Source organism: Gadus macrocephalus, chromosome 11 (genome assembly GCF_031168955.1).
Source record: "Gadus macrocephalus chromosome 11, ASM3116895v1".
NCBI lineage: Eukaryota > Metazoa > Chordata > Actinopteri > Gadiformes > Gadidae > Gadus > Gadus macrocephalus.
Window position 1 is genome coordinate 22,682,219 of NC_082392.1, and position 22,092 is coordinate 22,704,310.

General features: G+C 43.0%; 2 protein-coding genes across 5 annotated transcripts in view; both read left to right on the plus strand.

Annotated features, from left to right (window-relative positions):
- golga1 (golgin A1) overlaps nt 1-3,006 on the plus strand; it is a 64,741-nt gene extending 61,735 nt beyond the window's left edge. For both annotated transcript variants that reach the window (XM_060065900.1, XM_060065899.1), the window contains exons 23-24: nt 584-670; nt 1,673-3,006. In XM_060065900.1, coding sequence (XP_059921883.1) covers nt 584-670; nt 1,673-1,753 — 168 coding nt within the window. In that variant the 3' untranslated portion in view covers nt 1,754-3,006. The remainder of the gene's footprint in view (nt 1-583; nt 671-1,672) is intronic.
- rpl35 (ribosomal protein L35) overlaps nt 1-5,566 on the plus strand; it is a 78,264-nt gene extending 72,698 nt beyond the window's left edge. The window contains exons 1-4 of one of the 3 annotated variants that reach the window (XM_060065917.1): nt 801-809; nt 4,021-4,158; nt 4,957-5,038; nt 5,375-5,566. In XM_060065917.1, the coding sequence (XP_059921900.1) occupies nt 808-809; nt 4,021-4,158; nt 4,957-5,038; nt 5,375-5,524 (372 nt within the window). In that variant the 5' untranslated portion in view covers nt 801-807 and the 3' untranslated portion in view covers nt 5,525-5,566. Of the gene's footprint in view, nt 1-800; nt 810-3,193; nt 3,336-4,020; nt 4,159-4,956; nt 5,039-5,374 lie in introns of those variants that run through there. The other 2 variants (XM_060065916.1, XM_060065915.1) reach the window with 2 other exon arrangements.
- Nucleotides 5,567-22,092: the final 16,526 nt, after the last annotated feature.

A 22,092-nucleotide genomic window follows, 5' to 3' on the forward strand; every position in this document is an offset into this window, starting at 1 on the left:
AACACGGACGCAGGGAGTCTACCCAGGAGCTTGCAGTAGTCAAGGCAGTAGTTGTCAGGGTGGCAGTGATAGGAAGAAACGTGTTATGTGTTAACAGAGCATAATGATCTAGTATGTAGGGAGAACAGAAGGTGTCCCAGTACAGAGCCTTGAGGGACGCCAGTGTCAAGAGTGCAGAGTTTGGACAAGGAGCCATTCAATTTGCCTGAGAGGTGCGATTCGTCAGGTAGGATGTGAACCAGGATAGCGCAGAGTCAGCAAAGGCAAGTTCGGCGAGAGTGGCGAGGAGGATCTGGTGGTTCACGGTGCTGAACGCCGCAGACAGGTCGAGGAGAATGAGAGGGACGAGGCTCTGGCAGAACTGAGTGACTCAGTCAACGCGAGTAGAGCCGTCTCAGTGGAGTGTGCATTTTAAGCCTAACTGATGAGGGTGACGTAGCTTATGTGGACCTCTGCTCCAAATATGGGGACACCTTTTTAGGAGCATAATTTGGGTTTATGTGTTTGATTGCTCAGTGTGTGATAGGTTGATGTGACCACTCTGGCTGACTCCTCAAGGTGATGATGTTTCTCTGATCCTCAGGCCTTCCATCTGATCCGAGCCGTCTCCGTTCTGCTCAACTTCACGCGAGAGGAGGAGGACTTGTTGAAGAAGACACTAGAGTACAAGGTGGGCAGCGAACCCACACAGCAGGGTTTACCTCCACTAGAACATCTCCAAGGCCTCTTAGTGACTCTTTCTCTTGAGTGTTTTGTGAAGGTTTAAGAGTAACTAACTTTCAGTCCAACCACAATGTCTGGAGTAACATAGATATGAACATCCGGTCTACCGTCTACGTAACAATTGGTGTAACGTAGACCAACCAGGAGATCTGTTGTATCGTAGAACAACCAGAGGATCTGGTGTAACATAGACCAACCAGGAGATCTGGTGTAACATAGACCAACCAGGAGATCTGATGTAACGTAGACCAACCAGGAGATCTGGTGTAACGTAGACCAACCAGGAGATCTGGTGTAACGCAGACCAACCAGGGCCCAGTTTTTTTTTTTTATAATCTGAATCAAATTGATCCAGATTGCTATCCAGGATCACCTGATCCATCTTACTTTTTTGCCGTTTTTGAACGGCATTGGATTGGATCACTGTGATCCAAATATTGAATTTCAGGATAACCAACTGAATCCACCCTTCCGATGGGAACAGGATAATCCTTTTTTTTTTTATCAAATAGAACCCCAACCGAGTTCAAGGTTTTGAATAACCCAAAGGGCAGTTTTGATCCAGATCAAATGTAAAATCGGATTACATGATCTGATTTTAGGTCGTAATTTCTCTTTAGCTTTGAAAAACCCATTTCCAAGATTTGATTCAATCCGTGATCCGAAATCCCACTGGATTTCTTTTGAAAAACTGGGCCAAGGAGATCTGGTGTAACGTAGACCAACCATGAGATCTGGTGTAACGTAGACCTTATCAAACAGAGGTGTTTCCTATTTTGTGTTTGGTGCAGCGCTTACACTTTGGGAACTGTTATCATTATTATTGCACATTTCGACCCAGAATATTACCCTCTCAGATACAATGATTACTTTGGGTTATTGGTCCCCTAATATTCCTAAGAGTAATAAAGATATTGTGAAGCTGATATTTCATGTGATCTTTTGCTAGATGTCCTGGTTTGGATCCAAGCCCTCTCCTAAAGGGAGCATCCGACCTTCTATCTCTGGAGCTGCTGCACAATGGAGCTGATGAAGAGAACCTGGACACCACCATGATGACTCTGAGCTTTAATCTGTTTCCAACTCTGCTTTCAAACGTTCCTTTACTTTTTCTGCTTTTTTATATCAAGATAATGGAGCTTTTTTGGAGTTTCTTCAGAGTGATCAGGAGACAAACAGAACTATTTATTATCTCTTGTGAAGCTTTGGATTGTTTTTTACTTTCAGGTGACGAGTGGACAAGGGCATCTATGGAAGAATGATTGGGAACCAGGTTTAGGAAAGGGGTTTGATATCAGGACCTAGTTACAGGGCCAGAGAGACAAGGAGGTGTGTCTTGCTGGGCCGAGGGGAGGGGCTTCCAGGGACCGGTGTTAGATACAGGGCTTACCAGGCGTTTGCTCTAAACTCTGGGGGTTAGGGCCAGGCACTGGGTTCCATCCAGAATCAAAACATGACACTTACTGGGCCTTCCAACCCCCTCCAAACCTGTTGTCTGTACAAAGCTGACAAGGTCGAGGTAGAGGAACTGACATTCCACATATTATATACATAAGGTATGATATTTATACATATGGAAATGTTAATTTGCATTCAGAACTTTATAAGTGAGGAATGATCGCCTCAGTATTTATAGTCCTGTTACCACAGCGCTATGATGTTTGTACTGTATTACAATGCTGTGATCTGATGTTGTTTTGATGAAAGCGCCACAATATCTGCATGCCTCCTGATGGCGCTCCTAAGGGGTGGGTCTCTCTCTCTCTCTCTCTCTCTCTCTCTCTCTCTCTCTCTCTCTCTCTCTCTCTCTCTCTCTCTCTCTCTCTCTCTCTCTCTCTCTCTCTCTCTCTCTCTCTCTCTCTCTCTCTCTCTCTCTCTCTCTCTCTCTCTCTCTCTGGGATAGAACCAGCTCTCTTCTCAAAGATATAAAAAAAAAAAAAAACTTTATGCAAAAAATGATATGTACAGTGGTTCAGCATGCTTGCAATAGGATTGAAGCGGTAGGTTTTCAATCGACCGAGATATCGATGAAGGGGGATGTAGAGTCTTTACATATGAAACGGTAAAATAAAAGTTTAAGCTAGAAATGGCTGGTGTTTCAGCCAAGGATTTACATACTGTCAACAAACAAGAGTGATGCACTTCTGTGACTTGCTTTCACTGTCTTCTGTGTGTTGGAATCTCAGCAAATACTGTACAATCACTACAGATTTTCATGTTTCAATTTAACAGTATCTGTCAGCACAATCTTTCTCATTTATTAATAAAAGATGTATGAGTTTTCGTGAACTTGACTTATTTAAACACATTCATATTTTCCGTGACACATGCACTCATTAGAGTTAAGGGTACTCTCTATTTCATATATTTTCCTCCACTTTTCGATTTAATGCTCCATGAAAACAAATGTCCTCATTGGTTTGGCATTCTTGATTTTTAACACTCATTGATGTTTATAATGATGTGCTGTATTGGTATTATGACTATTAGGTCCTCCGTGACGCGAGGGGGAGCCTTTTCTGGAGGAGATAAGCCCCGCCCTTGCCGGAAGCTACTTCTTCTCGCCGCGCACTACATCCGGTCTTTCCAACAGGGCAGCGAGGAGCAACATGGTGAGTGAAATATCTCCTCGGAAAAAACGGCAAATTTACATGTTATTCGTAAATCAAAACGCCGTAGTTTGTCCTACAGTTTTCGCCTTAGGTTGTTAGCTCGTCAATTATGTGTATTTAGCTCGACTAGCTTCGTTGAATTTGGGTTTTGAACGTTAATCAGTCGTATCCACGCGGTCGTGTATCGGTCTGTGGGCCGTGTGCAGCCGATACATAAAGCCATGCGGATGAACCGCAGAATGTGTATATTGACTATAATATAATTACGTGCATAAACTAGGTATTATATTGTCATATTAACTGCGTTAATGAGAGCCTTCTGATGTTTAGCTGGACGTTTTTTAAAGCTCCGTTATACCGAACCATTGCCGGCTCACTGCCTGAGAAGCATTTTTAGGCCTAATGTCGCTAAATTACAACTCGGAACAGTACTTATTGGTTAAATATGGTCTACGTGTGCGTCGTGTGTTACAAAACGGAAAATATAGATCCACTTCTGGCATTTGGTCTGAGATGATACTTTTGAGCTGATGTTTCTCTTGATGAATAACCGCTTACCAAAAGACTGAGACCAGAGATGACCAGTGGTTTATTTTTAAAACGACTCTTCCAATTCACGCCTTAATTTATTTTGGTTGTCTTATAAAGGTACTGTACTTTCTAACACTTTGACGTTTTATCCTCAGGCAAAGATCAAGGCTCGAGATCTGCGGGGCAAGAAGAAGGAGGAGCTGCTGAAGCAGCTGGACGACCTGAAGAACGAGCTGTCCCAGCTCCGCGTCGCCAAGGTCACCGGTGGAGCAGCCTCCAAGCTCTCCAAGATGTAAGTGTCTGTTTAGGGGTATAATTGATTGACGGATTGAACCTGAGTTTCTGTTTTGGCATCTGGTCTGGGATGATACTTATGAGCTGATATTTCTCTGATGAATAACCGCTTACCAAAAGACTGAGACCCAAGATGACAAATGGTTATTGGCTTATAAAATGTATGGTTTTATTAAAATCAGTTTGCCATGTTCCTCAACCCACAGATGTTTGCCGAAGTCATAGGATGTCTTCTTGGCTCATCGGCAGTGACTGTACTGTTTCACTGTCTTCAAACAGCTCTCTTGGACTGTTGGTGTCCGAACTGATTATCACTTGATGACTGCAAACCTTCTGAAGTTTTACTTAACATGTGGGAAAGATCAGGGAAAGTATTTTGTGAAGAAGGAACATAACCGTGTAATGTTCGGCGTACTCCTTTAATGTGATTTTTTTTGTTTAAGTGTATGCTGGTCATTGTATCCCAGATGGGTTAATGAGTGGATGGGGCATCAGTGGCCTACTAGTTAAGGAGTTGGACCGGTAACCGGAGGTTGGCGGCTTGAGTCCCGACCGGTACCCAAAAATGTGGACGTGGCGAGTAGTTGTGCAGCACTCTCCTACGTCCTCATCCACGGATGAGGTGTCCTCCAGCAAAGGCACCTGAAACCTGCTCCCCGGGCACTGTGGCTGCCCACTGCGATAGCTCGACAATATCTTCAGACGCGAGCACCCAAGGCAACTCGTGTGCCAAGAGGGAAAAAGTGATGATGATGATGGTAGACTATGAAATTCTAACCTGCCTTGTTTCTTTCAGCCGTGTTGTCCGAAAATCCATCGCCAGAGTCCTCACCGTCATCAACCAGACACAGAAGGAGAACCTGAGGAAGTTCTACAAGGTGAGAATGAAGCACGGGTCTGAAGATGGCTCCAACAATGCTAGTAAAGATGTTGCTTCTGGTCTGAGATGATACTTTTGAGCTGATGTTTCTCTGATGAATAACCGCTTACCAAAAGACTGAGACCAGAGAGGACCACTATTTGTATATATCTTTTAAAGGCCTACAAATCCTTTATATTCTTCTCTGGTTAAATGTGAAACATTTTAGTCTTGTACAGCCTGATTCTTGGCCCCTTTAAATTATATGTAAAAGGTTTATACCTGCACTGTATAACTCATTGATCCAGCAGGAATCGATTGATTTCTGTTGACCAAAATTGTGTTCCTTCTGTAGGGCAAGAAGTACAAGCCCCTGGACCTTAGACCCAAGAAGACCCGTGCTCTGCGACGCGAGCTCACCAAAAGTGAGCAGAGTCTGAGGACCAAGAAGCAGCAGCGCAAGGACCTTATTTACGCTGTGCGCAAGTTCGCAGTCAAGGCTTAAAGGTTTCTTTCAATTGCTTCAATAAAAAAATGAAAAGACTCACTTTCTGTCTTCCGTTATTAGCAAGTGATGTCTGTTGCTACTTTGGGACGTCCCATTTAATGTTGACTGACAGGGGTTCCATGTGCCCAGCTACTGATCGGTTGGAGTTCAGTCAGTAAATGTACAAAGGGAGAAATCAAATTTTACTGGAAGAAAATGTCCTGAAAGGTTCCTTTTATGTGTAATAATCCTGGGCCTACAAACTTCCCAACCATGTTTTAATCTCTTCAGGACAATAAGATATCATTCATATATAATATCACAATGGGTTCATAATTGAAAGGCTACAAATATTATGGGCAGATGGTGCAAAGTGGTTGGATTATTTTCAGACTTAATATTATTCTGGGTATATTCAGAAATATACATAAAATTATACATTTCTTCATGAGGCATAAAGCAGCATTGGCAAAAATAAATAATTACATAAAATTATTCATTTCTTCATGAGGCATAAAGCAGCATTGGCAAAAATATTAGGCAGTGGCACAAGCCTTTTTTGGCTTGAACCAAAAAGCTGTTTCTTTAATGTGATGCACACGGTCATGTTGGTTTTAGAAGTAAACCGGTTAGCCTAGACTACATGATGGTCTGAACAGAAGACTCAAAAGTAGCGTCGCGTCTTCACTTTATACCGCGTTTAGACGAGCGTTTTCGGGGGGAAATCTGCGTGCATACGGTGACAAGTGTTTTTAGATTGGGTATGCATGTCAGATGGCTAGGTGGTGCTGTGCTGTGATACACTATCACACTTGTCTGAGCGCATGCGTTGAATCTTCCTTCTCTTATCTGCGCAGCGAAAACCAAAACATAATTACAGATCCTTCTCTTTTCAGTAATACTATCTGTACATATCGTGGAAAGACTCCTCTAAGTTTATTAGAGCTGCCAGAGCAGCTTGACGGTCCGGCGCATGGAAATAATCCAACATGTTTTATTTCCCTGTACTGGCGCTCTGTGTGACGTAAACGCGTACGCGACGTGAGCAGAGTTATGCGTCACGGCAGTGTGCGGAGCGTATTCAAGTTTTCCACTCTGGAGGGTAGTTTCAGATATTTGCTTTTTTAAGCATCAAAAACGCCATCACCGTCTAAACGAAAGGCACTTCCGATGAAATATTTGGTCGTTTTTACCCGCAAGCGTAATGTGCTTAAAGGTCCCATGACATGCTATTTTATGTATTCTTTAATATAGGTATTAGTGGGCAACTAACACAGTATTCAAAGACGTTCCCGAAATTCAGCCGTGGTGCAGTTACAGCCACTCCGAGCCAGTCGCACATTGAGCTTCCCCCAAATGCACTGTTTTGGTGTTTGTAGCTATAATGCAAATGAGGAGGAGCGATGCGGGTCAAGGAGGAGGGTGGGGGTGTGGCCCTGAGATAACCCCCACTACGAGTATCGTTGTAGAAATACCAGAGACGAGAGTCCGACGTGTTATGCGCCATAACACCAAAAGCAGAACAGTTATCCAAATAACAAGGAAGTGTACAACACTTGCGTTACAGTCCTGGAGCTCTATATCTAAATAATATCATATAATACATAGATATCTATATCATATAATACATATTATCACGGCCAAAAGCTGTGTGTGCCTCCAGACGATATTATTAATCACAAACGACTGTCGGGTTCTGCGACGTCTCTGGTTCTTCCACTGGCAACCGCACGCTGCCTGCTGCCGGCTGCCCGCTGCCGGGCGATGGTGCCTCGCGGGCCACCGGCGGCATGTCGCAGTTCATGTACTTCAGCGAGCCAAAGCCAAAGTTCCTTTCCCCCAATTCCTTCTCAACCATGGCTCAGATAACCCCCACTGTCTCGTTGTGGAAATAAAAGAGACGTCAAAGAACCGACAAGAAACACTTGCGTTACAGTGTGTGTAGTCACACACACACATGTGGCGCTCGCACGGTCGTGTCTTTTGGCGGGCCAGGCAGAGTAAGGGGAGGAGCTTAGATGCTTTATGACGACATAAAAAAAGACATTCCATATCAGCGTGCTTGAGCCTCCGTTTTTTCAAAGGCGAGCAGAACAGCTAGTGCTCGTTTTACACCAAACGCAAGTTTTAGGCACTGGGGGACCATTGGCAGGCTAGGGGAACCTATATTTATATTAGAAAACCTCATAAAGTGAGATTTTCATGTCATGGGACCTTTAACATGTCACATTAAGCAGCACCGCCTAATGGTTTGCAGTAATCCATTTGGATGCGTCGCCGGTACGTGCAAGTTGCAAATCTCCCAACTTTCTTGCGGCATTTCAGTGAGGCAAGCCCACTTTTGGTCGTAGCAGGGAATGTCTAATATGAGGAGAATGGGCACTCGCTGGTTAGTTCCGGTTTTCTGGACTGGTTGCAGTAATAATCTCTGACCACGCGGGGCGCTGTCAGGCGAGTCCAGAATGAATGGGAGCCAATGGGGTTTTATCCTCAGAATCCACTTTTCTCACGATGTAATTTTTTGTCAAGTAATTTGAAAGTTGCGTTAAAAAGGATGGGCTAAGATAATAAACTCAGCTGAATATTGCATTTTTTAAGGTCACGTATCTGTTCTAAAAAGGCGTTAAAATCATGCGATGACATCACACATTGTCATACTGTCAGAGGTACTGCTTTACGGCAGTTTATGAAGCACTTCTATGAAGGTATTATTGTAGCAAAAGTCTTTGGCACCTGTAACTGCAGAATTTGAATGCGTACACTAAAGTCACAGTAAATTTGAAGTCGTATATATTTATTTTGCATGTGTACTCTAAAGTCACAAATGTGTAACAGTACATTTGTAGTCGTAAAAAAAATATAAATATTTTTTATACCATTGTAAACACAAAATAGGGTCTACGAGTACGCTAATCTGTGTTACAGGTGCACAAATCCTTTTGCTACAATTATTGCAGCGCAGTTGGTGCAAAACACATTCGCACACCCGTGTTTCATAATCTGAGAACATGCCCAAAAGGTGTGCATTCGTAAACCCAAATTTGAACAAATGCATCAGAAGTTGCACATCTGTGAACGCTATGTTAATTCAGCATTTTAATGAGCGAGCACAAAACCATTTTACAACTGCTCGAATCTGCTCCTGCAAGTCTCAGCTGTGGGTTTTTTTGCAGGTTGTTTTGCAACACCCCTAGGTGGTAAATGTGTAGCAAAAGTATTCGTATCCGTAGATGACAGAGCGTCCGTGAGCGGGACAAAATAGTCCCGCCCATAATTTCCTAATCCAATGAAAATCGCCGGCAGGGATGCATTTCTCAAATTACAGTGACGGCTGGTGGTGATTTTGGGTGGGTGGGCTAAAGAATGCATTACATTTATCAATACTTCACAGGGCTCCAGACGCCATGAGGTCACCTTTATATCTCTGTTCATAACTTTCATATAATGTGAATGATTTTTAAACAAGATTAAGGTGTAGAGAAAGGCATTTCTTTATTTGAAGCACAATTATAAATAAAAAGAAAAATAAGGTGTTTAAAGTGCTTCACTGAGCTGAAATTGAACATTTCGGACTAAACCATTAAGCAAAATAAAACTTTTTTTGTGCTTAAAGTATTACACAATTAAAATGTTGACTGGTCTCCCTTTGCGCAAAATGCGGCTGTAGACGATCACACACTCTTAGAGACGTCTGTGTCGCCGTCAATCATGAAGGACATGTAGGCCTATGTGGCGTTTCCGACGTCCGCAGCTGTCTTTTGCTTTAAGGTGTCGCCCATTAGGCCTACTGCAATGAATTGTGCACATGCCATCTCATTGCTATAGGCCTACGTCGGGTTGATGTTTAATCCATTTCTCTTCATGAGAATAATTTCGGATTTAAATTGAGAATGGCAACTCCTCTTTGGCAATGTTGTATGCAACATTAAATGAGATCATTTCCGATTCCTTATGCCGCTTTTCCACTGCATGGTACCAGCTCGACACGACTCGACACGACTCGACTCAGCTCGCCTTTTTTGCGTTTCCACCGCGGTACCATGGTATCTGGTACCTGAAGTGGCTGCTTTTTCTAGTACCTACTCGCTCTAGGTTCCAAGCGAGCTGAGCCGATGCTAAAAGGTGACGTCGGCAGACGGCCGGCGACTGATTGGCCAGAGAGTGTGACGAAGTCACGAGAGCGACATGGCAACCATGCTGGTAACATCCATAGCAGCGCCGCAGCCAACATGTTCCACTTCTCCAACTTCTTCAACATGCCAGCTAATAATAGTAATGCGATCGATGTCCTCCATTGTTGTTATGTGGGTTCTGTCCATGTGTGGGTTGCGTATGTGTTGTTTGCGTCGCGTACACAAATACGTCACGGCCCTTTCGCGCAGCCGACCCCGCCCACGTCCAGGAGGTACTATTTGCGGTGGAAAAGCACCCGTGCTGCTACCGTGTCGAATCGTGTCGTGTCGAGTCGTGTCGAGTCGAGCTACATGTGCGGTGGAAAAGCGGCATTAGAGAACCTTATTGTTACTGCCCGTCGCTGAAATGCAGCTTGGAGAGGGGCCACTATCTCTACACACTTGTCACGTCATGTTGGGTTATTTAGACAGCTTTTTAAATGTTTCGATACGAAACGTAGTTGACCCGCTTACAAATGCACTATTACCGGCCATATTCTGACCGCACTCCTGACAGTAAATCTGTACATCGTTTGGTTGATGTGTCCCCAATCTTTTCACTTCCAATTTTTCCTCCAAAGACATTAAAGAAAACCGATTAAAAAGTAAACTAGAACTGCAAGCAGTTATGCAGGGGTCCAAGAAATGTGCAACGCCCGCCATACTGCACTTGCGCTACTGTGCTGTGATTAGTCGAAGGACACTGTACTGTAGCTACTGTGCTAGGTCAGCCAAATGGGAAGCATATGAAGGGGGCGTGTCAGGGCACCTGTCAATCAAACGTCAATGGAAGCTTACGCTACTGCGCTTGGGCTGAATACATTTAGCCCATTCACAGGAAAAAAACGAAGATATATATATCCTGGGTTTTTCTGTCACTTTTTGGTGCTGTTGCTCCTTTAGGTTCTACCAAAATTTAAAACAATATGTTCTAAGTTTTTAATAATATTTTTTTTATTTTCACTGTAAGAGGGCTTAGCCCTGTTAGCCCATTTATACCAGCCGTCCCTGACTGGGACCCATCGCGTGCCAGCCATGGAGCTATAAAGATCGCAGCATTCTTAGCGCGGGTACGTTTCTTTCTGGAGAAGTGAAGAGGGCGTCCTACTGAACGGAGGTGGGTATCCTACATTATGTAAAATGAAATGACTTAGTTCAAGGGAATTCTCCCCAAAGTAGGCTATTGCATTAACATTTCTGAATTTATGTTATGGCGACCATTAAAATACATTCAAGGACATTTGCGGCATGTTAATGAAATACTTTGGGGGGAATTCACTTGAACTAAGTCATTTCATTTAACATAATGTAGGATACCCATCTCCGTTCAGTAGGACGCCCTCTTCACTTCTCCAGAAATAAACGTATCCCGTGCTGAGTATGCTGCGATCTTTATAGCTCCATGGCTGGCACGGGGTGGGTCCCAGTGTAATTTGAGAAATGCATCCCTGCCGGCGATTTTCATTGGATTAGGAAATTATGGGCGGGACTATTTTGTCCCGCTCACGGACGCTCTGTCATCTACGGATACGAATACTTTTGCTACACATTTACCACCTAGGGGTGTTGCAAAACAACCTGCAAAAAAACCCACAGCTGAGACTTGCAGGAGCAGATTCGAGCAGTTGTAAAATGGTTTTGTGCTCGCTCATTAAAATGCTGAATTAACATAGCGTTCACAGATGTGCAACTTCTGATGCATTTGTTCAAATTTGGGTTTACGAATGCACACCTTTTGGGCATGTTCTCAGATTATGAAACACGGGTGTGCGAATGTGTTTTGCACCAACTGCGCTGCAATAATTGTAGCAAAAGGATTTGTGCACCTGTAACACAGATTAGCGTACTCGTAGACCCTATTTTGTGTTTACAATGGTATAAAAAATATTTATATTTTTTTTACGACTACAAATGTACTGTTACACATTTGTGACTTTAGAGTACACATGCAAAATAAATATATACGACTTCAAATTTACTTTGACTTTAGTGTACGCATTCAAATTCTGCAGTTACAGGTGCTAAAGACTTTTGCTACAATAATACCTTCATAGGCCAGGGGTTCTCATCTAAAAGTAACAAGGAGATATAAAGTGGGATTAAAACATTGTCTTCTGTTGACTACTTATTATGTGGTTTACACATTAATATGGGAGGACTGGACACACACACACACACACGCACACGCGCACGCACGCACGCACGCATGCACACGCGAGAAGGAGGGGCTCGGCCCGCCAACTAACGTGCAGAGATGCAGGGGCAGCTTCGCGCTTCGTAACAGAGACAGGGCAGAGCGCGAAGGGGGGATTTTATGAATGGTGAATGTAGGAGATAACTTCCCCTGCTTAAAGTATTTTATTGCAGTTATACCCAACCGGTATTTGCGAAAAATAAACACAGAAGTGAAAGATCTGTCACAAGACGATTGATACGTATCCGTGCACATTTTTAAGTGGGTATACGCAAATCCTGGTGCGTTCCTAGTGGGCATACGGCGTATACCTGCGTATCACGTAGACTACACCACTGGACACATTATAAAATGGACAACGGATTCCAAAATGGCGCCTATTCATTCCTATGTAAACTGCTCAATGGCGCAGGGCAACATCAAGGAGAGATATGCTTCCGCATCATGGGTCCATAGCCACGCCCTACTTCATGACGTACCGGATGCACAAATATTCTTGTTTCTTAGCATTGTTAGCATTGTAGCATCATAAACGAGCGGTCTGAGCGATCGCAGTCGCATTGTTTACCGACCATGGAAGTACAGGTTACTTATCCCCCTATGATTCTCTATATGTTTAACAATTATTATTTTAGATTAGTTTGCCCCTTTTTGACTTTATAAGAAAATCACCTTGTTAAAGGGACTCTTACCTTTGTTGCATTTTTACACTTTTTTTGGATACGGTTAAATTGGTATTAATAAGGTAATAACACTCTAATATGCAAGACAGACCCACCAGGAGTAAAAACAAACAATTATTTTACTCTCATAATATTTAATGAAAACTTCAACCAATAAAATTCTTCGGACCGAATGACCTTATTGGCCGACAGACCTGTCTGTTTGCTGCATGGATATATAAGGTTTTCCGTCTGCTTCTTGTGGCGCATTCGGGCCCGCGTCATCAAGGCGCATCCTCAACTAGAGGGTTTGTTTTGATTCCACGGCAGACAGTAGCGAGTAGCGACCGTAGCGAATGACGATGGCAGACCAAAGTGGTCCACGGCGAACTGAAACTGCACCATTCAGTCCGATTAGGGGACTCATCTCGGACTCAGACTCACAGTTACCCTCCTCTGGAGCCTCAGGAAGACCTCCAGACTGTTGGCCACCAACTGCACCATTCAGTCCGACAAGGGGACCCGATTCGGCCTCAGAAGCCAAGTGGTCCCGCTCCCCTGGATGATTCTCAGGACCTCCAGACCGTTGGCAACCAACCGCACCACTCAGTCCCAGGGCTGCCAAGCCTCACGCTTTGAGTGTGACAGTCACGCAATTTGACCCATTCTCACACCACACGCCACACTTGCCATTTCTCACGCTTATTTCCCCATTCATTACTCTATTTTTTTTTTCTCATGATAATAAGCTTTGGTCCTCGCGGCTTCGAGTGGTTATGTAGTCGCGCGGTGTCCACTTTGCGATGTATACGTTTGACAGTTTGTAAACAATCTCCCGCGACCTGCGCGTGTGAGCGTCTTGGTGGAGCGTCTTTGTATATAGTGCCAAATTTGACTTCTGGACTGCATTCTGCAACATTTTCAAGAAGGGTAAGTGGGCCTACATCAATCGCCTTCTTTCCAATATACATTATACACAGAGATGTTTACTGGTTGTTTTCATATTTCATAACAGTATTATGTATATAAAACGTAAGGTAATACATTACTGAACTCTTCGTGTTAGTTAGCTAGCATAACTAGGTAGCAGCATAGTTTGATTTCTCAAAATCAGCTCACCAATAAAATCAGTCTTGGTTTCAAAATGATCACAATCACTTGTGTGATGTTAAATGGCTTCATATAGACATTAAACAATCCTAAGAGAAATAATGTGACATAAACGGAGCAAGGGCTGATGTCAATTTAATGTTAGCGAAGTAGGTGTGAGACGCCTCTCCCTCCCCCTTGCTAATATTTTGTCTCCGCTGTCTGTTCATCCAAAGTCAAATCTATTCTTGAGATTCCCAAATGTAATATGATAATGTCACACGTTGAAAATTAAAGACAGGGAAAGCAGTTTGTCTGCCCTCTGCTTATGTAGTTCAGCAAATGTATTAGTTGGTTGTTAGTTAATGACACGAACATCATTCAAGTGTTCGTCCCGGGGGAAAGGCAACAGTTGTGACAGGTCGCTAGTACAGCTGTTATACAGTTATCCCATAGAAAGCCTTGTGTTATGCTTTTCCGTACACCCTCGAAAACAATTACTACGTTATGCTGTGATAGACATGTTTAAGTGATCTAAGTTTTAGATTTATACCTTAGGACATCAGTCCTAAGGTATAAATCAATGTTAAAAAAGGCAAATTTTTTTGGTCGGCGGCCGAACGCTTCTGACTCTAAAGTCTCACTCTTGTCATTTTCTGAAACTTGGCAGCCCTGCAGTCCGATTAGGGGACCCGTTTCGGACTCAGACGCGAAGTTGTCCCGCTACTCTGGAGCTCCAGGAAGACCTCCAGACCGTTGTCAACCAACCGCCACACTCAGTCCGATTACGGGACCCATTTCGGACTCAGACGCGACGTTGTCCCGCTACTCTGGAGCTCCAGGATGGTAGATATTATGACCCCTGGGAGTCTAAACATAACCCATGGGAGTCTAAACATAACCCATGGGAGTCTAGAACTTTTGTACTGTAGCGACCCTGGGACAGTTAAATACTTTGTGTGTTATGTGTTACATTATATTTCGTTGTCCGTTATGCCAGTTCTATGTGCATGTATTGTAATGTTCTTCTTGTCAATCAGCGTGGGGGCGAATCATTAGGTCAGCTGGGGGAGGGCCTTGGAAGAACAGGAGGGTGGGGGCCTGCACGCGAGTGAGACCGTGTTGGGGGTTGCCGGGGTAACCGGGGTTTGTTTTGTGTCGGTTTTCTGCCGTTGGTTACAATGTTACGGGTTTCAGTGACCTGGTTTTGGTTCATTAAAACTACCTTCAACTACTAATGACTCGACATCATTATGTCACCGGCGAGGTCGTTACAGTACTCGCTTAGTAACGCTTAGTTTTGTACTCTTAGTTTTAAAATAACGCTTAGGGGGTGGGGCATTGGAGGAAGGCGGGATGATTTGAATGTGCTGTAATTCTCAAATGCAACAAAGGTGAGAGTCCCTTTAATACCTTTTTGAATGTTAAAACAGAAATAATAATTACCACTCGTTTTTTTATATAGCCTATTTCTGTTTCTGAAACGAGAATCAAATGCCCAATATATACACAGACCCATCAGCTGGTGTACCCAGGGAACTCACAAGGTGTTAGGAAGCAAAGGAGTCTGAAATGACCCCACATGGTATCATGGACCTATTATGTGTGGGTGCAATAAATAAGACAGATATGATGGTGGCGGTGCCAGCCCCACGTCAGGTGTCAAAAACAAGTAATACTGAAACTGAATCTCAAACTTCATCCTGAAATGTATTTAACATGAAATATTGTACAGGGAGAGGGCTGTGGCCGCAATCGATGGAGGAGGCAGTCAGGTGTGCAGGAAGACAACAACAGGAGTATGGACGGGGATCTGACATGGACAGGGAATTTTTTTATTTAAACATTCAGAGGAAATCAGGCCTACTGTAGGCCTATGTAAATAAGATTAAAGATGTCTAGGATAGTATAAATGATAACTTTAAATGGCAGGTGTACTTTGCTTTTGATGGCGCCATAATGTTATATTAATAAAAAGCATTTTATTAACGGGCACCTTTCAGGCCACTTAAGCACACCTTACATGCATAATTAATAAAATATTAAAAACACTTGGGTGGAGCGTGTTTGTCACTTATGTGAAAGAGCTGGAAAGAGCTGGAGTAACGGAATAAGATGCAGCTGGGCAGGCCGCTGAGAGGTGATGCATGAGGCATGATGGTGGCACGGCAGACAAGTACAGGAGCATGATGGACTGGGATCTGATGAGGAAACAGCGATTTTCTAACTTAAGATAAAATATACTCTGAAGTTTCCAGTTTCTGCAAACAGAAGAGAAGGGGTTTAGTTAAGGCTTAGATCATTAATAAGATAGACTGTGACAAACTATCAATAACAAACAAAAAAATAAAACTCAGTCTTAGTTTAAAGCCCACTCACCACGGCAAGGTGCAGGCCAAGAGTGGGAACATAGAACAAAGACTCACATCACAAACTCAGACAGTCACAACATGAAAATAACACATAAATACATGAAACATGTACATAAATACGAGACCATAAGATATGTTTGGGTTTCTCTTGTTTTATCTTAAAAACAAAATACACATAACATTAAGAAAAGAAGGGAAGAAAATAAAAGTAATGATAGATAAAGCTAAACTCAGTTAGTGATGGGCATACATTTAAATGTACAAAAATTAGAGGACACTGATCGGATGTGCTGTTCAAAAAGAAATGCACTATTAAACTATGCCATGTGCTCCGTTATGCAAGCTCCAAGTCTACAATTGAACAATGTCTTTTTGCAGTTTTGAGTGCTTTGTGCCAACTTGTGCTCCGTCATGCAAGCTCCAAGTGTCACACTGCTTAAGAAACAGATTCCTTCCAACTAACTATTTACGAAAAATGCAATCAATAACTTATGTACAAATAAATGGTTACATTTCAACCAGCAACGAAGTTGGAGTGGCCTACACACATATATAATTGTAATACACCAACATTGTTAACTATCATACACGGTGGCGGCTGGTGAATTTTATTATAAGGGGGGCAGAAAGTTTGTAAACCAAACCCCTGTAGGGGGGTCTGGGGCCCTCCTCCCCCCCGAAGATTTTTTTGTGTTTTTCATATAAAAACGAAGCATTCTGGTGCATTCTGACAAAATAATAAAGGCAAAATAGAACATTTCCTTACAAAGACGAATGGAGCCGGGGAACTAAGTTTTTACTTCATTTATTTGCCTTGTAGAATTCAGCAAGATTAAAAGTGCAAATACATCAATAATAATTGGGAATTACCGGTATACACAAGTTAACATTCTCTCTCTGTCTCTATCTGTATGTGTGTTTGTGAGAGAGTGAGAGTGAGAGAATGTGATTCTAAAAGTGGTGAGTGTGTTACGGACAATCTAGTGTGTTGGTAACTTCACTCATAAATCTATCTACAGTTAAGTATGCACTTAGACAAATACGATAAAATATCAATATAATATGTGCAACCTTTTACGTGTGGTTGTTCAAGACACACTGAAGGCATGATGCCACCATAGGTTTGCAGAGAACTATATACAATATGCACACTGAAGGCATGATGCCACCATAGGTTTGCAGAGAACTATTTACAATATGCACACTGAAGGCATGATACCACCATAGGTTTGCAGAGAACTATATACAATATACACACTGAAGGCATGATGCCACCATAGGTTTGCAGAGAACTATATACAATATACACACTGAAGGCATGATGCCACCATAAGTTCGCAGAGAACTATATACAATATACACACTGAAGGCATGATGCCACCATAAGTTCGCAGAGAACTAGGCCTATATACATTGTATATACTAACGGAGCACTGAACTAGGCCCTCTCGGATGCCAGGTCGAAACAACATTTGTTTCACTACGACTCCTTTCAGCTGCACACCCCTCCTTCTCCAGCAAAAAATAATTAGAGAGAACGGCTAATAAAACGCTTGAAGTGGCGTTTTGAAAAGAAAAAACTTAATTTTTTTTAGTACATGGCATGAAGATAATTATGAGCCTTTGATTGATATCCGGACATTTTTTGCGGAGACACATTCCTGTTCCCCACTTGTACAGGAGTGAACGGAAATATCTACTTCTGGGTCCCTTGAATCGAGGGACCCGTCCACAGCCCGCTTAAACAGCTGCAATACCAGGCTTGGCCGCTGAGCACTGGTAGATTGCGGAAGTATGGTTCCTGGGGGCTTGCAGGAACCGTGCATACTTCCGCAATCCACCATATCTACCACTCTGATAGAGCCAGAGAATGTCTTCATAGACGGGCTCTGATAGAGCCCAGAAGTAGATATCTCCGTTCATTCCAATACAAGTGGGGAACAGGAATGTGTCTCCGCAAAAAATTACTGGATATCAATGAAAGGCTCATAATTATCTTTATGCCATGTACTAGAAAATGTAAGTTTTCTCTTTTCAAAACGCCACCTCAAGCATTTTATTAGCCGTTTTCTGTAGCCTAATTATTTTTTGCGGGAGAAGCAGGGCAGGGGTGGGCAGCTGAAAGGAGTCGTAGTGAAACAAATGTGGTTTCGACCTGGCGTCCGAGAGGGCCTCACTGCTCCGTTAACTTCTCGTGTCCGATTTTTAGGCTGGTTCAGCAGCTGCTCAATAACTCACGTTCCTCTGCTTGCGATCATTGCGATTCACCATATATTGATCCATTTATTCAAAAGATCCAAAGACAAAGAACAGGTGCATTACGGTATAATTTTATATTGTTAATAGTGTAATTAACATTTCAGTAGTGTTGGTATTTAATTTTTCATTTGCTTGTTTAGCTACGCATGACAGTTATCAATGTTGGTGTATTACAATTATTTATGTGTGTAGGCCACTCCAACTTCGTTGCTGGTTGATATGTAACCATTTATTTGTACACAAGTTATTGATTGCATTTTTCATAAATAGTTAGTTGGAAGGAATCTGCAGTCGGTTGCACCAGCAGAACGTAAAGCCGATCATAAGTTCGGGTGTAAAGTCCGCCTTAACCCTACGCTCGACGTAGCTAGTGTCAAACTAAAGGTGTTCTAAATGTTGGTTGCATAACTTAAGTTGTAACGTTACGAGTAGTGCATAAATTGTACCAGTGTCGCTTTTAATGACGTTTCGATAATTTCAAGCCAATCATTGACAGCTAACAATGTAAACAGGAAATACCGGCAAGTTTCCACCTTATCCGAGTGAAGACGCGTTAGCACCCAAATGAGAGGGCAAACAAAACAGTTTCAGTCATTTATTCTCTAAAATTTGCTTGGACGGTATAGGTGTGAGGTTAAGCTATTTGATGGCGGATTTTATAATAAATAAATAAATATAATATTCTGCCCGGCAAAACCGAAATCGCGCATATAATTCAACATCATCATAATAAAGAAATGGATCGATACGGTCACGGACAATCCGTTCCCGGCGCAAACCGCGTTGAAACTCCTCTTCCCATTGCTCAAAACGAATAGCCATCTTTACTAGGGCTGCGTCGACGTAATCGATGACGTCGACGCATAAATTACGTCGACGCGAAAAATGCGCGTCCATAAAAAAAAAGAAAAAAGATGGGCGGCGCCGGAGCGTAGTAGCAACGCGAGCGGCTCCTCAGACTTTCATAAGTGCAAGACGCACTCGTTCCTCTAAAGTATGGGAATTATTTGATGTAAAAGGAAACGATTCCGTGATATGTTGTCTTTGCAAAATGGAGATGACTGTCCATTCTAGCACCACGGCAATTCACCAGCACCTGAAGAGGCGCCACCCGGTAGCAGCTGCAGATGACCGAGCACCGTAGAATTCTAAGAATGCATTACTTAATGCAGCACTTTTATTTTGGAATTTAACGGCAATAAATGCATTGAAATGTTAAGGAATTCATATTTTTGGAATATCAACATGTATAAATTGCTATTAGTCAATTAATGGGGAGATAATCGATAATCGAATCGAATCGGACTGAAAAAATGAATCGTTAGATTAATCGATGCATCGAAAAAATAATCGCTAGATTGATCGTTTAAAAAAAATAATCGTTTATCCCAGCCCTAATCTTTACCCTGCCTTAGTGTTGAAATCTTTTTACGTTTTTTTCTTTTGACGGTTCTATATCGTTAGTATGGAACTTACACCAGCTAGAGGGGAGGTGTAAAAGATAAGTTATAACTTATGCCGCTTTTCCACCGCACATGTAGCTCGACTCGACACGACTCGACACGGTAGCAGCACGGGTCCTTTTCCACCGCAAATAGCACCTCCTGGACGTGGGCGGGGTCGGCTGCGCGAAAGGGGACGTAAACCGTGACGTATTTTTGTACACGACGCAAACAACACCTACGCAACCCACACATGGACAGAACCCACATAACAACAATGGAGGACATCGATGCGATGGTATTCGTGTTCGTATTATTAGCTGGCATGTTGAAGAAGTTGAAGAAGTGGAATATGTTGGCTGCGGCGCTGCTATGGCTGTTACCAGCATGGTTGCCATGTCGCTCTCGTGACTTCGTCACACTCTCTGGCCAATCAGTGGCCGGCCGTCTGCCGACGTCACCTTTTAGCATCGGCTCAGCTCGCTTGGAACCTAGAGCGAGGCGGTACTAGAAAAAGCAGCCACTTCAGGTACCAGATACCATGTTTTCGCGGTGGAAACGCAAAAAATGCGAGCTGAGTCGAGTCGAGTCGAGTCGTGTCGAGCTGGTTCCATGCAGTGGAAAAGCGGCATTAGTGTTACGTTGAAACTATCTGCTTGGTGCAACTGCTATTTTTTTAGTCGAGTGTAAAGTCAAACGTTTTGGTGATTTACGTTCAACGTAGCCTAAGTGGGACCTTACGTTCTGCTGGTGCAACCAGCAGAACAGTGTAGCGTTGTTCCTTAAGCAATAACATTGAACTGTATTTTTTCCTCGGCCTACATACATTTACTATGTTGTTGGTGTTATATTATATTATTGGCTTTATATGGAGCAATCTTTCATATTTATAAAGTTCAATAAAGTTATATCTCTTTTTATTTGAACTGCCTGTATGTCCTCTTGGTTATAGTATTACAGTGTGTACCTTGGTTATCAGCTATCATAAAATGGTGTCCAAATAGCTGCATGTGTAAGAAATAGGACTTGAACAAAAAGTGTTACAATAAGAAAGCTTTTATTACAAAAATCCTCCCACCCCCAATTATAACAGAACACATTTTTATTTATTTTTTCAGAGTGGGAGAAGGCTGAACGTATTGGCCCTGAAAGTGTCAGTTTCACCCACTCTGGATTATCGCTTCAAGAGACTGAAATGCTTTTAAAAAAAGTAATTTACCCTATAAGTGATATGAACCTTGTCTTTTAGGTATAAACCACAGCAGTTAAACCGTATCCCAGGATGCTCTGCGGTGTTGCCTCCTAGCTGTATAACAAATGCTTTCATCACACTGTTCACCCATTTCCTAGCGTGATAGCTTCCCCGGATGGTCAGCCCTCACCGGCTTCTCTCGTTGATGTTGAAGTACACGATCAGCATCGCTGTGGAGGAACTGTAGGTCCTGCTTCATGGCGGCAACAACCTCAACTCCTTCCAGGCGTCCGAGGTCGTTGCAGCCAAAGTGGATGAGCAGGACGTCCAGGGCTGTTCTTCCTCTCAGGGACTGTAGGAAGAAAGGGATGAGGGTCTTCCATCTCAGTCCGCCCCATCCAAACCAACTGACCCTGGCCTCCAGGCCAAGGTGGGGGCCACAGGTTTCCCTGGCTCTCTTCTCTCCAAGGCGGACGTAGCTGTCCCCGATAATCCACACTTCTGGCCCTAAAGATTACAAAACACAGATTACTATACACGTAAATACAGAGTGAGGGGAACATGTAGCACAAATTATTTGTTGATTGTTTTCCAAATGACTGTTAACATATAGACAAATACAGCTTAATATATCCTATGCATACAGTAATTAGCTTATGTCATATGCAGTATTTGTATGAATTCAGTAAAAAATGTATTCCTAATAATTTGTCATAGGTTACTATAGGAACACAGACAATTCAAGATGAGATTCTGTGAATATATTCTCCTTAGACAAGCTAAATAATTACTTTGAATAGGGGGTTGCCCTGGCACTGCAGCCCTTGTCTGTTCCATTTTATTTGCAATAGCTAAAATGTAAATGTGAGAAAAAAGGATTAAGGTGGCTAGCAAACATGAGAATGAGGTCGTTTTCTGTCGGGGTTGGCTTGCCATATAAACCAGCCGGCAACGGCGCATTTATTCAATGGTAAATTATACAAAAGGGGAATCTCCCATCCCGGCAGAACTATCAATCAAAGTCTGGGCTCCGTGAGCCTCTGTGGACGTTCCGGTCCTCTCTCAATCTCTCTCACACGTTCTTGTCCCGTTCGTGGGAGGCGGCGATTCGTCCGTGTGGCCCGTCGGCCTCCTCGGGGACGGGTCTGCGATCCTATACTGGACCCACACATTCCTCGTGAGACAGTCTCCGCTTCCCTTTATA